The 16,550-nt window shown below is 40.4% G+C and overlaps 1 protein-coding gene across 3 annotated transcripts in view; it reads right to left on the bottom strand.

Moving 5' to 3' along the window:
* Positions 1 to 1,414: 1,414 nt before the first annotated feature.
* wu:fc17b08 (uncharacterized) overlaps positions 1,415 to 16,550 on the bottom strand; it is a 91,149-nt gene continuing 76,013 nt past the window's right edge. For 2 of the 3 annotated variants that reach the window (XM_060916862.1, XM_060916863.1), the window contains 5 exons: positions 14,579 to 14,658; positions 14,166 to 14,298; positions 11,125 to 11,424; positions 8,880 to 8,973; positions 1,415 to 8,100 (listed from right to left, as the gene is read on the bottom strand). In XM_060916862.1, the coding sequence (XP_060772845.1) occupies positions 3,195 to 8,100; positions 8,880 to 8,973; positions 11,125 to 11,424; positions 14,166 to 14,298; positions 14,579 to 14,658 (5,513 nt within the window). In that variant the 3' untranslated portion in view covers positions 1,415 to 3,194. Of the gene's footprint in view, positions 8,101 to 8,879; positions 8,974 to 11,124; positions 11,425 to 11,978; positions 12,024 to 14,165; positions 14,299 to 14,578; positions 14,659 to 16,550 lie in introns of those variants that run through there. The other variant, XM_060916864.1, reaches the window with a different exon arrangement.

Raw genomic sequence — 16,550 nt, 5'->3', positions numbered from 1 at the left:
AGACCCTCTAATCTACTCTCGGGAATGTTTTTCTGGCCCATTCTGCATAAACTCTAGAAAGTGTCGTGTATGAAATTCCCCAAAAATAAGCAGTTTCTGGCCTGTATCTGCATGATTTTATGCATTGTACTGCTGCCTCAATTGGGTGACTGGCATAGCCACATAAGGGCAATTCTTCAGCAGAGAGGCCAAAATTATGAAATTATTAAGATTCCCTTAACGTGCCAGCTCAGAGATATTGCTAAATTATAGAATCCAAGGCAAAATGTACTGAAAACCATTTTTAAAAAAAAGGTCATCACCTCAATTATAGCAATGTCGCTGCAGAGAAATCGCAGTTTGAACTTTAAGAAACGAAAGCTCAGTTTTTACTGACGCAAGTCCGTTACTGACTTTTCTTTCCTCATAAAGAGATTTTATGTTCAGAGTTAAATATAAGGGTTGTTTTACAATCAGGGTACAAAGTTTGTGTCACAGGGGTCCAAAATTCAAATTGATTCAAACTGGTTCTTGAACCAGTTTTTAAGTGAAGGACAAGTTAAAGAACAGATAGGCATGCGTAATAGTTTGTATTATAACAAGATTAAGTGTAGCTTTAAGCAGGGCTGGGAGAAACAAATGAAGTGATTCTCGGAGAGGACATTTTTTTTGACAATTCAGAATCCACTACTTCCATAGTGCTTTTAAATATAAGGCTGTAAGCTTTGTGTTAGTTATGTCCCAATATCTTGACCACATTTTAGGATGAAAATAATCATTTTAGATATGTTATTTTATATTGAAAAATTAGCTGTCTCGGAGAGGACTTTTTTTTTTTACACAATTACATACTAATTTGATCAAAATAGTCTGAAAACATACTGGCATTCAACATTAAAACTTAACTATGTTTCCAATGATATGGAACCAAATATTTGTTTTATGGTATAAAGAATGATGTAAGTGCATCCCTTTTGGAGCTACCTGTGGTCCAAAAAAAGCACTTTTTCTAAATGACACGAGTAATTTTGCTAAATATGACACACATTGCCATACACTCACCAAAAATAACGGTATCACCAAATTTTTTTTGCATGGTAAATAGAGCTATCACAGGGCTACAATAAACAACCAAGTTTATTTAGTCAAGCCTTTTGATATTGAAGATAATAAGTGTTAAATGTGATTTTTAGCTTGCGTACCCTGATTGTAAAACAACCCATAACCAAATTTCTATGCTTTTTTTTTTTAGGGTCAAAAGATACCCCATACAGTGTGAAATTTGTATTTGATACTATTATCTTGAGTACTGCAACTGAAAGTGAGTTACCATATTTTACTATGAACGTAATTCCGTTACCAAAGAACTACCCATAAATGAGCAGGTTGACTGGTGTTCCTCTTAAAGTGAATTGTGTGAGAGAAATCAAAATCCAACAAGGAAACTATTTTATTTAAACAATTTATACAAGTCTTAGCAGGAACTTACATTAGACAAATACACCTGTGCTCTCTTCAAATATACAAACCAAAAAAAAAAAAAACTATAAATATCAATAAAGTAAAATGTTCAAGTCTGGTATTTGGTGGGTAAATCAAACTGTCAGTGATGCCCATGGTAACATTAAATATCAATTAAAACTCCAAAGCAGTATACCTTTGCATTTACAAGATAATCACTCAAAGTCGTCGTTCCCCCCCCAAAAAAAAAATTAAGTGAAACATTAAAAGACTGAGCGGACAAAGGACCTCCACCAAATACAAAATTTTTAATTCTACAATTGGAGTAAATAATTTTACTAATGGCAGGACACTGATTTTTTTTTTTTGTTTTTTTAAATAGTTTAGACACTTACAAAGGTTCAACATGTTCATTCACACATTATTAAGTCCAAAGTAGAAATAAGTAAAAGTCCAGCACTTAAAGCATAATCTCTGTCCAAAACAAACTAATGGACATTAGCCTTCAATTATTATTAGTCACATTTTCATTCTGGTCAAAAGTATCTGTATTCAGAGTCACCCTTTCAAGAAATATCTGCAGACGATACTTTGAGGCACATCGCCTTGCATGCATAGATGTCAAATTCGGAGAAACAAGTGAATACTTTTGCACATCAGGATCTGCCTGTTCCCTCAACTCAGTTATGGGTTTGAGAATCCAGAAAATCGCAAGCATCTACTGCACACAGTTCATGGATTAGATACATCATTTGTAAGTCACCTCAAGACTCTTATGTCCACTCCGCAACAGCAAAACAAATGTAAAAACCTGCATGAAGTTTCCAAATATTAGCTAAAGCATTTTCAGTAATTGAACAAACAAAAAGTATTACCATTATATCACACCACAGACATGATTATTCATAAGTTAGTTATATTAAGTTCTAATGAAATTAAATCAAAATTTTACAGGTTTCAGTTTAGCGGACCGTCAGCATGTAACAAGATAATGGAGCAAAACACAATTAAAAGGCAACAAGTAGAACTGAAAATGACGAGAACGATAAACATCACGGTCACAAAATGGAAATTACAGAAAGATCAAGTATTCAGAAAATATTTAATGCTCCTTGAATTACCTTGACATGTAGAAACTCGAAATAAGGAACACAGAAAGGGTGTTTAAATGCTTGAAGAAAAAAAGAGTACAGTGGCTGTAGGAAACAGCTCAGATATCCCTTGGGCGGAAGGATACCTTTAAAACAAAATGACACGTGCAGTATAGAGGATTTCATGGTTTAAGGAACAGTCTGTTACTTAATAAGGCACATTATCAAAGTCACAAAAACAGCTCTGATTGGTGGTGGGGTAAAGGTTTGGAGTTGGTCAGTTCTTAAATGAGCAAGTTTTAAATCAACCAACGCACGTTTCACTTTGTTATAATTGACAAAATGACCATTTTGGACATACTGTACTGTTGCAATGTCAAGTGCACAACACTAAATACTCAAGTCAAGGCTAAGTGACAACACTAATGCTAATATAGAAATGCGTACTATAAACATTGTACAGTTGGTTGTGGACATTGTGGGGAATTTCTGCACACAGCCATTTTTGTGGCTCAGCACAAAAGACTAGGAGGAAGTCAGACAATTATGCTTTTTTTTTTTTAAATATAATGAAGCTGTGCAAGCCATCTTCCCAGAATAGAAGCAATTCTCCCTTGTGGAAAACACCATCACCCATCTGCAACAGCAGTCTACGTCTGTCCATTACTTCGCTGTCCTTGTCCGCTTTGCTAATGTAACGGAGGTTTCCAGTCCCCTTTTTGTAGAGGTTTTTGGAGATCCTGTCTGTGCAAGACTGGCTTCCATCTTTCTTTGAGACCTTGTGAGAACCTGGTCTTCTGATAACAGAGGCTTCATGTCCATAATTTGAGACTGAGACATTAAACTTTCAGAACTTTTATGAAGAGGCGATTTCTTATTGTCCGTTTTTGCTTGTGGTGACTTCTCAGTTTTCACCAGCATTTCTTTTTTACTCATTGCTTTAGGAGTGCTTACACGGTTAGATTTTAAAACTCGGGGAAGCACCTTCTTCGGAGAAATTCCACCTTTTTCATTCATCTCTCTGAACCCTCTACCACCTTTTGGGATTTTCCCTTTTGTAGCAGGCGTTTTTGCTTTTTTAGCCAACCGTTTCACTTTCTTAACAATGGCTGATTTTTGTCCTCTCCTTGTGGACAGTTTTTCTTTAGAGACCTTCTTCATTATGGAACGGCTATTATCTACCTCTACTAACGAGCTTTTTAAATTCTTCAGAGAGTTTTGTTGGACTTGTTTTTTCTCACGCATGTTGGAATATTTCCTCAGGATTCTTGCACTTGCTGGATTTTTTGCACTTGCAGCAACCTTGCTACGGCTCTCAAGGGATTGTGCCTGTCTTGGACCAGTAGATCTCTGTGGCTTTGAAGAGATCCGTGTAGCAGTTCTAGGTTCTTGTTTTTCCTTGCCCTTAGCAATACCCTGGGCTAAAGCTTTAGCAATGAGCCTTTTGTTCTTGGGGTTGCTCTTCACAGGGGATGCAATGGCAAACTTTTTCAGGTGCTTTTTTAAGCGTTCAGCCTGTAGACTTGGGAACACTCCATCAGAGGACTCCGGCACAGAAGGTGAGGCTTGAAAACCCAACTGCGTTTCAGATGGAAGCCTTGTGTTCACCTTCTTTACAATAACAAGAGATTTTGTTTCTGTTGACTGCAAGAACCAACGACAGATATTGGGAAGGTCAAAGGATTTCATAAATAACATTTGTACAGGAGAGAATTTGTGCTGCTCTAATGACCTTGGTTTTCTAACTCTTCGCTTGCTTTTCCATATTTCCTTTAGTCTGTCTGCCTTGTTTTTCGGTTTTGGTGCAGGCTGTCCCTCTTTGTCCATTTGAACCCACCCTTTTTGCATCTTATCAAATTTGCTATTTAAATCTGAAATCAATTGTTGGTTTGCTTCCCCATTTAAAGCCTCCAAAAACTTGCAGGGGCCAGGGATTAATGGACTGGTGGTTGGCAAGTTAAATGAAGTAAATGAAACTGGGATAGAAGGGACTTTCACTTGGTCATTAAAAAGTTTATCAGTCTTGATGTCACTCTTATTGGGTTCATCTTTATGGACTAAGGACAGTACAGGTGTTCCAGACATCTTCTGAAGCCTAGGAGAAAGCTTTTTATTCTTGGGCGGTGTTGGTAAACAATCCTGCTTTTCAGTACTAAAAGTATTGCTCCTCCTCAAGGACATGCGTCCAGGGCTCTCGGAGGCGGTTCCAGCATCTGAACTAAATGAATTGCAGCTGGATGACTGTTCTACCATCAGACCACATCCACTTCTCAGAGGCATGTGTCCAGTGCTCACCAATTTCTTACTGGGAACACCACTGTCATCACCACTGGGTTGTTCAGTGATGGTGCCTGATGTATCCTTGATCACATCAGAGGAACCTTCGACGACATGGCGACTGGCTGTACTACTGTTTCTGCTTCTCAAAGGTATGCGTGCCACACTGTATAAATTGCTCGTATTTGGGGAAATGCTGGAATCTTTGCTACAAGTCGGCTCAGCGAAGCAACTATTCCTGCTTCTCAGTGGCATTCGTTCAAGCTTCTCTACAGGGCCTGCAGTGGGAGAATCTTCAGTCACAGGCTGATCAACACTAACGTTACTCTTGCTTCTCAGAGGCATTCGTTCAATCTTCTCTACAGGGCCTGCAGTGGGGGAATCTTCAGTCACAGGCTGATCAACACTAACGTTATTCTTGCTTCTCAGTGGCATTCGTTCAAGCTTCTCTACAGGGCCTGCAGTGGGGGAATCTTCAGTCACAGGCTGATCAACACTAACGTTATTCTTGCTTCTCAGAGGCATTCGTTCAAGCTTCTCTACAGGGCCTGCAGTGGGGGAATCTTCAGTCACAGGCTGATCAACACTAACGTTATTCTTGCTTCTCGGTGGCATTCGTTCAAGCTTCTCTACAGGGCCTGCAGTGGGGGAATCTTCAGTCGCAGGCTGATCAACACTAACGTTATTCTTGCTTCTCAGTGGCATTCGTTCAAGCTTCTCTACAGGGCCTGCAGTGGGGGAATCTTCATTCACAGGCTGATCAACACTAATGCTATTCTTGCTTCTCAGATGCATTCGTTCAAGCTTCTCTACAGGGCCTGCAGTGGGGGAATCTTCAGTCACAGGCTGATCAACACTAATGCTATTCCTGTTCCTCAGTGGCATTCGTTCAGGGGTGCGTGAAATATTTTTTGTAGGTGTACAAGTGTCACTACTAACAGAATGCTCAATTTGACTGCTCCGGTTTCTGAGAGGCATTCTTTCAGAAGCCCTTATGGATTTCCCTGGGCTGTTCTTTCCATGACCTTCACCACCCTCAGGAGGCATATTTGCCTCATTTTCAGGAGCATTATTCACCACACCCTCTTGTCCTTTAAGCTCATCATTTTGGGTTGGGAGCTCTTGGGCCTTCTGCTCTTTCTCAGACTCCATTATTAGCTTTTGCTTCTGCCTTGTGCACACTTTGTTACCTATACTGTCAATCTGTCTGACCAATGGGGAATGCTGCACTTTTTCAGGAATAAAATCTGTGATGGCTAAAGTATCCTGACCACCCTGACATGACAGGTTTTCCTCAGTATGCTTCAATTTAGAAGAGCTCAATGACTGTTTTGACTCTGGGATGTTTTTTTCATGGATATCTGACTGCAAGTCAGCCAGTTTTGTCTGGCCTGACACATCAGCGACCGCTTGTTCAGATACGCCTTTGGAGACTCCACTTCGCAAACACCTATCTGAAGAGAGGACATGCTTTGCAACACCCTTCTTTGCAACAACACTTTGAGACGCACCTTTACATTCTTCAAATTGTTCTTTTGTAGAAATTTCCTCAACCACTAAATCAGACCCCCTTGACTCCACTTTCTCTTCAGCTGGACTCTCAGAATCCACTGCTTTGATGTTTGCTTCAGTTCCACAAGTCATTTGTAAGCTTGTGCTGTTATTTGTACAGGTCATTACTGGTTTTCTTAGACCTGTAGTCAGTTCTGGGGACTTTATTAGGAAATCAAACTTGGTGGCATTTCGATTCTTCAAATCACATCCTCCTCCCAAACCTTCTGCCTCAGATGCATCGCTTTCTATGCTTGAGGAGACTGGATTTAACAATGCCTCTGTCGCTACATTTTGACCCTGGACCTCTGTTTCTGACTCATCCAATATCTCACATGCAGGAGCATCTATGGTTTCTTTTGTTGCTGTTTTTTCAGGCGTTTCACTTGCCACAGTAGAACTGGGAGTTCCTTCACTACTGTCTGAAATGTCATGTATACCCACAGTAGAGTCCTGCTGCACAAATTGATCACATTCCTCATCTGAAAGTAGAGAGAGAATTTGGTCTTTTTGCTGCGTTTGACCTGTTTGACTAGGTTCTACAATCAAATCCTCACTTGTTATTTCAACAACATCTCCAGGCATTTCAGTCACTACTGATTGATCAGACAGGTTTCTGTTTATCACAGTTTCCATGCAATCCCCAGTGAAAGGTACGGTCATAGGAGGTAAACCATCAGGTTTAGTAAGGGCCTGCTTTGGAGTGATTGATGTGGTTATCTCTGGCATAGGAACAGGATAATTCCCAGTACCATTCACAGCAGGTTTACAAGCCAATGTTCGCACAGTTTTTATCTCCCAGCAATCCCCAAAACAAAGATGTCCTCTTGTGCTCTTTCTAGCATTTTTCCTTGGAAGCATATAGTTCTGTGATTGAAGCTTACATTCAGTAATTGGTTTCCCTACATAGACAATATCATATTTAATGTCAGGATCATTTACAATGTTACCTATTGGGCTCAACCTGGGATGAGAGTGAGAGCCTCGGCTACTTTTCTTAGCTGTTCTTGAAGAATTAGTTGAAATGGCATTTGTAGTCCTTTGAATTGAGCATGCGCTAACGGGAGTATCAATGCTATGTTCTGGAAGGAATTTAGGGTCAGCATGTCCATGATTCACAGAACATGAAGACAATGCACCAATATCATGATCAATAGTATGTGTTGGTGTGTCAGAAGCACACGGACCCTGCTCTAAAGTGCCAGTATTAGGTTGTTGAATGATTGAGCCCACCTCAATCAACTTCTTGGCTTCAAGGTTTTCATGGTCGTTTTTCATAATCAGTAGAGTTGGACACTTAGGCTGAATGTTTGTACTACTACATTCAACATCATCGCCAATATCTGTCTGACTAAGATCTATGGAAGATCCATTCTTGACTGATGCAGTCAACAGCCCATCAGCTTTCAAGGGCTGTTCTGCAGGCGAAACTTCATTATTTTTGGAAATGGGTGGTTCTTGGCTCCCGTTCTTGTCTCTTGCTACAGGCAAAGTTTCTTCAGCACCATGAAACTCTGAACTTTCTTCTGCCCGGTCTGAGCTTAGTGATTTTTCTGGGACTGTTGGGGAAAACACTTGCACTTCAGTGGAGGAAGCCACAGCCTTTACTTCAGTTTGCAAGAAACCAAACGCGTCAACGATCTGTCGCTGGTGATGCAAACATAGCTTAGCCATAAACTGTTCCAATGTGGACGATGAATGTAGATCGCTTGCTTTTGCAAAACCTGAATCTGAAGCTTGCCTGAAGGGAGGGGGAGGGAAAAAACACAAACAAAAAAAGGTCACATAAACTGAGTTACGGCGTTAGATACAAAATTACTCCTAAAAGGCACAATTTTATCCAGAAAGAGTGCTCCAAAGTCAGCTTAAATATCCAAATTCAGCATGCTTTTTCTTGGGCATTGTAAGGGACAACAGCACAAGACTGGAGTCATTTGAAAAGCTACAGAAGAGCTCTTTTAATGATTAAAGCATGGTTTTGTAGCCATATATCCTACATCTTGTAATGACGCAGACTTGACACAAAAGAATACAATCGTGTGACCAGCATGCTCTCTATACCTTTTAACTCTATGGGCTGTTTAGATTGGGACCTCTGGTGTTCAAAACCATGCAGTAGCATGAGGTACAGAATTAAAAGAATGCTGATTCCCAGGATGCGAATCACACTTTTCTACAATGAACACAGTCACATTTTTCTGTCACGAAACATCACTACACCCCTAGTATTCACTCATGACAAAACAAGGTGCTTAGGAGAAGCATTTAAAAAAAAAAAAAAAAACACCCCGTAGTCTCCCGTGATTCAAGTTAAATAGGAACCTACTTTTTCTGGAGTGTGTGCGCATTTTATGACCAATACCTTGCTTTATTATGCAGACATGGTGAATGTATTGTTCAGTACTCAAGATCAAATTGAGGGCCTTGTATCAAACAGGACAATACAACACATTGTATCTGATCATTATCAGTTTTTAGTATTGTCCTAATAGACATTGATTGCAATCTTTAAGTACTAACCTAACCACTGGTGGTGTCAAATTCACAGGAGGGCTTCTGAGAAGCATGCTGTTTGGATTAGAATTCTTCTTGATTGAAAGATCCAGAACACCATCTGAAAAGGTCACAGGTATCAATGCTGGAAAATTATTACATGCACAAACCTTTACATAATGATTTGTTTTTACTGCAGAGGTGCCAACATTTCTAACAAGAAAACTAAATTTTACCACAAATATCCCCCCCGGCTGCAGAGAGAACGGGGGGGGAAAGCAACACATTTCTAGCGCAACCTCACCTTAAAATGACTTGCTCCATTTGTTTTCCCTTTAAATACAATAAATAAATCTCATCTCATTATCTCTAGCCGCTTTATCCTGTTCTACAGGGTCGCAGGCAAGCTGAAGCCTATCCCAGCTGACTATGGGCGAAAGGCGGGGTACACCCTGGACAAGTCGCCAGCAAGGGCAGCTGGTGCATAAGGGCGATTGGGTGACGCACTGCCAAAACAAAAAAGTTTTTTTTCTTTTTTTAAAACAAAGTTTCACCAGCGCTGCTCGAGGCCGTTTTAATCTGTCTCTGGGTATCATTGTCAGGGTGGTCTTGCTTCTAGAGTACCGCCCCTTTTGGGGCGATTTCAGTCATGCTGAAAATCGCCCAAGAGTTCACTGATAGAGTCCCATGTTAACATAGTTTTTCTCCTGACTGACACTTCAATGCAATCTCTATGGGTTCCGGGGGGGGGGCCCTTGCCCTAACGTGCTTACGTCACTGCGCAGCGCGGCAAAGTTGCGTTCGATCCGCTCAGTTTCTGAGGTGAGATGGATGCGGAAAGCAATTCAGTGTGGTCCTTAAAAGAAGTTCCATTTAGTCAGCGATCAAATCGAGCTAAATTGGCAACAAAACAAGCTGGACCCCCCTCGACCAAATCTAAACATAAAACAAATTTCGACAAAGGGGGGAAATCATATACTCGAGGTTTTACTTCAACATGGTCCCAGTGCAAATCCTGGCGAGCTGGCTGCAAGGACACCTCAGCGGTTTTCTGCTCCCCCTGCTTACTTTTCCACCCTGGAGGTGGCTCCACGGACAACACTGCTTGGACGGTCACTGGAGTTTCGGACATGCATCATTTGTCGGAGAAAAAAAAAAAAAAAGAGTCACCAAAGATTCACATGGTCAGCTGCCTGAAATTTTCGGCTTTTGGGAGAGTGAACATCGCTACACAGCCGGATGAGGGCTACAGGCTAGCAGTTCGCCGCCACAACGATGAGGTGAGCAAGAACAGGCACATATTAAACCGGCTCATCCAACGCGTGAAATTTTGTGGAGTGTTCGAGTTAGCTCTACGAGGCAAAGACGAAACTGAGGGCTCCAGTCACCGTGGTGTTTTTCTGGGTTTGGATGACTTCATGACACACACACACAGTCACAGAATCCGTTCACTTTTGATGTTTTCAATGTGCATTTTTATATTTGCCACACTTTGCTCTGAGAGTTAGCACTTTGGTAATATCCTTGGTAAATACCAGTAATTGCAAGATCTAAAGATCCACTCATCTATTTATTCAACTGCTATTGTTATGTTAGCCAACTATTTACAATGTTTTGTTACAGTAAGTGCACTTTCCTGTTTGTCCTTAAGTTGCACAGTCTGTAAAATTCTTGCTGGTCATGGAGTTTGAAGTACAAAATCTATTTACAGAACATTCTGTAGAACAGTTGACTAGGTCAATTTACTTCAGTCCTGTGGACATTTATGGTCTGTGTAGACATAACGGGGGAAAACTGCCCCCCCTGAAAAAAAAAATTCAGGAGCTGCCACTGGTCGCCAGGTCATCACAGGGCTGACACATAGACACAGACAACCATTCACACTCACATTCACACCTACGGTCAATTTAGAGTCACCAGTTAACCTAACCTGCATATCTTTGGACTGTGGGGGAAACCGGAGCACCCGGAGGAAACCCACGCGGACACGGGGAGAACATGCAAACTCCGCACAGAAAGGCCCTCGCCGGCCACGGGGCTCGAACCCGGACCTTCTTGCTGTGAGGCAACAGCGCTAACCACTACACCACCGTGCCGCCCAAATAAGTAAATGAATAAATAAATAAAAAGCAGCGCAGTACAAAAGTAACCATTAATTAATTTTCTTCTGGACAAGTTTCTTTTGCAATAGACAAGCCTAGTTTTCAGGTTCTGCATCACTGAAGCAAGGGGTCAAAAACAGCAAGTGCTACAACTAAACCAGACAGCATACCTTGTTCACTGGTTTCTGGTCTGACCTTCTTGACTGAAAGGTCCAGAGGTGCATCTTGGTCTTCCATGAGGAGCTTGCTGAGGACAGGATTCCGTGTAGAAGCAGCAGCTGTAGGTGTAGCAACAGCGACAGGGGATGTGCTAGAGTGAGTTTTCAGCAGGCTTTGGTCCATGCCGTTGTGCCGAGGTGAGTCCTGAGAGTTATTTGAGGTATAATGCACCAATAATCGATTGATCATTTGTTGCATGGTATCACAAGCCACCACAGGGATGTGAGGATCCGGGATCCTTGGTGCATATTCTATGGGATACACAATAAAAGGAACAACTGAACACCTGCCAAGGCTGAAAGAAAGGACATAGTAACTCAAATCCCCCTTTAAAACCATGGTGAAGAGAAAAAGCATCTCAGAAGGCGCGTTACATCAAAGCTTGAAGTGGATGGAAAACAGCAGCAGAACACATCACTCCCGGCCATCCAAGAACAGAAATTTGAGGCCATCATTGGTACAAACCTACTGAAACTGGACCATTGAAGACCAGGTGATTTTCCGTAATCTTCAGCTGTCCAGTTTGAGGGAGTCTTCGCCTATTCTGATGTTTGACGTGAATATTAACTGAAGCGTTTGACCTGCATTTGCATGATTTTATGCATTGTGCTGCTGCCACATTACTGACTGAGGAGATAACTGCATAAATGAACAGGTGTGCCTAATAAAGTGGACAGTCAGTGCACATTTTAAACAATGAGTAAACTAAACTAGCATGGAGAATTTTCTCCCTCAGAGTTCTTGAAGTTCAAAACGAAAACAAATAAATTTACATGGAAACTGCTCCCTGCAATGTTCTACTTACAGGCATTTAAACATACAACTGCAATTCCAAAAAAGTTAGGAAGCTCTGTAAAACAAATAAACACAAGGATTATTTGCAAATCATGGAAACCCTACATTTCAACCTTCCTGTTTGAAATACATATTCTCATTTTGAATTTAGTGCCAGCAACATTTAAAAAAAAAAAAAAAAAAAACTGGACTGGGGCAATAAAAGACTGGGAAAAAGTTGTGTAATTTAGTTTTGTTTTTTTTTTGTGGGGGGGTGAAAATTGTTAAAGTGCATATTCTGGACCAATTTCGTTTCTTTTTTTTATATATGAAAGTATGTCCCTTTACACACTCATCCAGAAGGGTAATTTTGCACAAGGCCGTCTGTCTACAGCAGAAAAAAATAAAATAAAACGTGTCTGGAAAAATCCCAAGGGAGTCTGGAGCCAGATTCGTGACGTTACCTGCGGAAGCGCCAGCAGGCTGTGAGAGCTTTGCACGGTTTCAGTGCACAGCCTGTGTAGACCAAGCGCTCCCATTTCTCTCTCATTGTCCGGTCTTTTGGAAAACGATGAGTACTAATCCCATCAAGATTGGTGTTGCTACACCCTCCTACGATACATCTGTTAACCATTTTAATAATTACGTGATAACGTTGAAGAAATTTGCAGAAAACCATCAGGTCATTTCCTCATAAACAAACCAGCGCTGACGTAGGATTCAGAGGGAGGCGTCCCGCACACGACGTCACGAAAATCAGTGTTTCCCGGGAAATCCAAACGCCAAGTTTTTTCAGAGGCGGACCAATTCGCCTCAAATGGCTTGATTTCAACTGAATTTTTCTGGTATTGCGCAAGGTAAAAAAAAGTTGCACAAATGTGACAGATATTTGACCCAAGTTTAATATAAAATAGTAGAATTACATTGATCTTGTTCCTGAATTTACCCGTGATATGCACTTTAAAAAATATAGTTTAATTGGCAACAGGCCAGTAACATGATTGGGTATAAAAAGAGCATCCCAGAGAGGCTGAGTCTCTAAGAAGTAAAGATGGGGTGTGGATCACCGCTCTGTGAAAGACAAAATAGTGCAACAATTTAACAACATTCAACATAAAATGGCAAAGAATTTGGGACTATCATCCATAGTACATATTGTTAAAAAGATTCAGAAAATCAGGAGAAGTCTCTGGATTCAAGAGACAAGGATGAAAACCAACAGTGGATTGGCTGGCCCATGATCTTCAGGCCCTTAGGTGAGACTGCATTAAAAACGCACAATTCCGTAGTGGAAATTGCTGCATGCACTCGGGAACACTTCGGAAAACCACTGTCTATAAACAGTCACTGCATCCACAAATGCAAGTTAAAACCATATAGAAACAATATCCAGAAACGCCACCTCCTTCTCTGGGCAGGGGCTCTTTTATGATGGACTGCGGCAAACAGTCCTGTGGTCTGATGAATGGGAATTTTTTTTTTTTAGAAAATCATGGACAGTCCTCCAGGCTAAAGAGGAGAGGGACCATCCAGCTTCTTACCAGTGCACAGCTCAAAAGCCAGCATCTGTGATGGTTCTGGGGTTTGTTAGTGCACGTCACATGGGTAGCTTGCACATCGAGGAAGGGGTCATTAATGCCGAAATTATATACACAGGTTTTGGAGCAACATGCTGGCATCCAGACGATATCTTTTTCAGGGAAGGCCTTGCTTACTTCAGCAAGACAACGCTAAACTACATCCTGCATGTATTACAACTGCACAGCTGCGTCGTGAGAGAGACTAGGGGCTAAACTGGCCTGCTGGCAGTCCAAGCCCGTCTCCCACTGAAAACATTTGGTGCATTATGAAGCATAAAATAAGACAAAAAGGAAAACCCAAACTGCTGAGCAACTGAAATTGTACATCAGGCAAGAATGGGACAACATTTCACTTTCAAAACTACAGCAAATGGTCTCCTCAGTTCCCAAATATTTACAGTGTTGTTAAAAGTAGAGATGATGCAACAGAGGTAAACGTAGCCCTGTCCAACTTTTTTTTAATAAAATGTGTTGCTGGTATCAAAATGAGCATAGATTAAAAAAAAAAAATTAAAAACCCTCCAACACAAGGCAAAATAGGGTTTCTATGATTTGCAAAACACCACATTCCATTTTTAACAGCATCTCAACTTTTGTGGAATTGGGGTTGTAGGATTGAGAACAAAAGATGTACATACCTTTCCTATGCAAGACTGCATTGAGGAATTCTTCGACTTGCCACTCAAGTCTGTTGATATTACAATGATCCTTGCCAAGTAAAGGTTTGCCTCCACTTTCCACAATTTTGTTATTGAGTGCAATTACATGTTCCTGTTGGTTAAAAGGACACAAAGCTATTCAAATGTGCAACTTCACCAGATCAGCAGTCCATCATTTCCTATCTCATCTTGGTATAAACCACAACTTTGGGTCTCTCAAGACAGACAGACAAATAAATTTAAAAATTAGTTTTAATGGGTGGGGCTAAAAACAGTCATGGCCCTGTATTCAGGTTGCACTGGGGGGGGGGGGGGGGGGGGGGGCAAAAGCTGCCCATAATAACTGAACAAACTTAATGAAAGTAAGACACAAAGAAACAAAAAGAAACTACCTTCACTTTCTCTCGTCTTAAGCAGCAGAAAAGACAATTTTCATCAAATGACCAATTTGACACACTTGCAGGCTTATAATCTGTGGATCCAAAAGAAACAGTAAAAAATTATGGATACTACGAATGGAAAATAATATTTCATACACGTTATGATCTTTACAAAATTAGAAACAATATACTTATAATGTCTTCCATTATGGTTTAAAGTAACAATAATGGCTCCGGTTCTGAAAACTAAACCACCAAGAACAAATCCACATTTAAAACTCTCTAACCTGAAGTGACCCCACCACTAATCCAAGAAGCCAAAAAGCACACAAAGCCTGAAATCAGGTTCATCTGTCAGCCAGTGCCTTGCAGGTCAGCCTGTTACCAGTTAGGGTCTCAGTAACCACGGTAACATGCAGCCATGAGAATACATTAACTGTTCATTTATTTAAAAAAAAACCCACCCACCCACACACACACAACCCCTTACCAAGTCTTCATTTCTTATAACTAATTGTAAATGCTATAAACGTGTTCTGTTATAAATGGGGTTGGATGCTATGCACCAAGCAGAAATGGCATTCAGTGTTAAGGAGGGCAGGTCAGGGACCAGGACAAAGAGTTGCCATAGCAACTACTTTTGTTTAAAAAGTAAGCATGTTAAATAACAAGCATCTTAATATTTGCGGACGAAGCTGCAATAGATAAGCTGATGCACATGTAAACATCAAATAAAATACCTCAAGCCAGTTACAGTTGCACTGACATTTAATATGAGTTGTGTATGATGGTATTATTCCTCATCTATAACAGTCAAGCACCTATTGTGCAAAGTTATTAGCTAATGATGCAACAGATACTGCCTGCGTAAATACGACACACCCCTTTCAATATCATGCAAGTGGTAAGGGGATTAGTAAATGCTCCATGAGGGTTTATTTAAAAAAAAAAAAAGTAAAGTGCTGGAATGAATCCCCCCCCCCCCCCAAAAAAAAAAAAGTTGGAAATTTTATTTTAATACACCAAAATGTCATTACCATCATGTGTCTAAATATGGATTACTGAAATTTGAACATTTTTAATTTAATATTCACCTTTTCTGAAATATTACCTCGATACTGTCACTTTATTATGGAAAACCTCATGATCTTTGCTTCAATGGTTTTTGGTGTACAGCCTAAAATATATGCACAAAAATGTGTACTTTCATGTCTTTACCGTTACCCAAATGGTAAAATCATGCTGTAATTCAGGGCTTTAACAACAGAGGGCAGTGCAGCTACATGAGGAAGGACCAGGATGCTGAGCAGCCTTTTTTTTTTTTTTTTTTTTTGGGGGGGGCGCCACACACACACACACACAGGTGTATGTACCGATCAGTTAAAGATGAAATTGAGTTGTCCAGGAAATCAGCTGTCTTTGCCGTTAACCCCAAATGCTAAAAGATAATGATGCTGCATGTTGAAAAAAAGTTTAGCTAGCCAAGTAGCAAGTTAGGATGGGAAAATAAATGCATAATTCCCCCCCTTCTTCTTCTGCACTCAGTGACCCAAAAATGCCATGAAATATCTTTACAGTTACCTAGTGTTGTCCTTACCATAACTCTATAGGGTAATGGTAAAGACAACTGGGCATTATTTTTTTCAAAATAATGATCTCTTGCTTTGTGAATTCATGAAATATGCATTTGTTTATTAAATATATTTACAGGGATTAATTAGTGTACACAAATTAATTTTTTTTTAATGTCTTCACCGTTACTCGTCACATTTTCTGAGAATGGCCCAAAAACAAACAGAATGAGATTTACAAAAGTCACGGAAACCATATTTTTCCCCACTGAAAATAATACAAAGACAACATATCAAATGTTGAAACTAAGAAATTTCATTTTTGTTTGAAAAACAGGCAGCAGAGTAGTGCAGTGGTTAGCATAATCACTTCACAGCAAGAAGATCCTAGGTTTGAGCCCCACAACCAACTG

Source organism: Neoarius graeffei, chromosome 3 (genome assembly GCF_027579695.1).
Source record: "Neoarius graeffei isolate fNeoGra1 chromosome 3, fNeoGra1.pri, whole genome shotgun sequence".
NCBI classification, from domain to species: Eukaryota; Metazoa; Chordata; class Actinopteri; order Siluriformes; family Ariidae; genus Neoarius; species Neoarius graeffei.
This window is presented reverse-complemented; position numbering and strand designations above follow the sequence as displayed.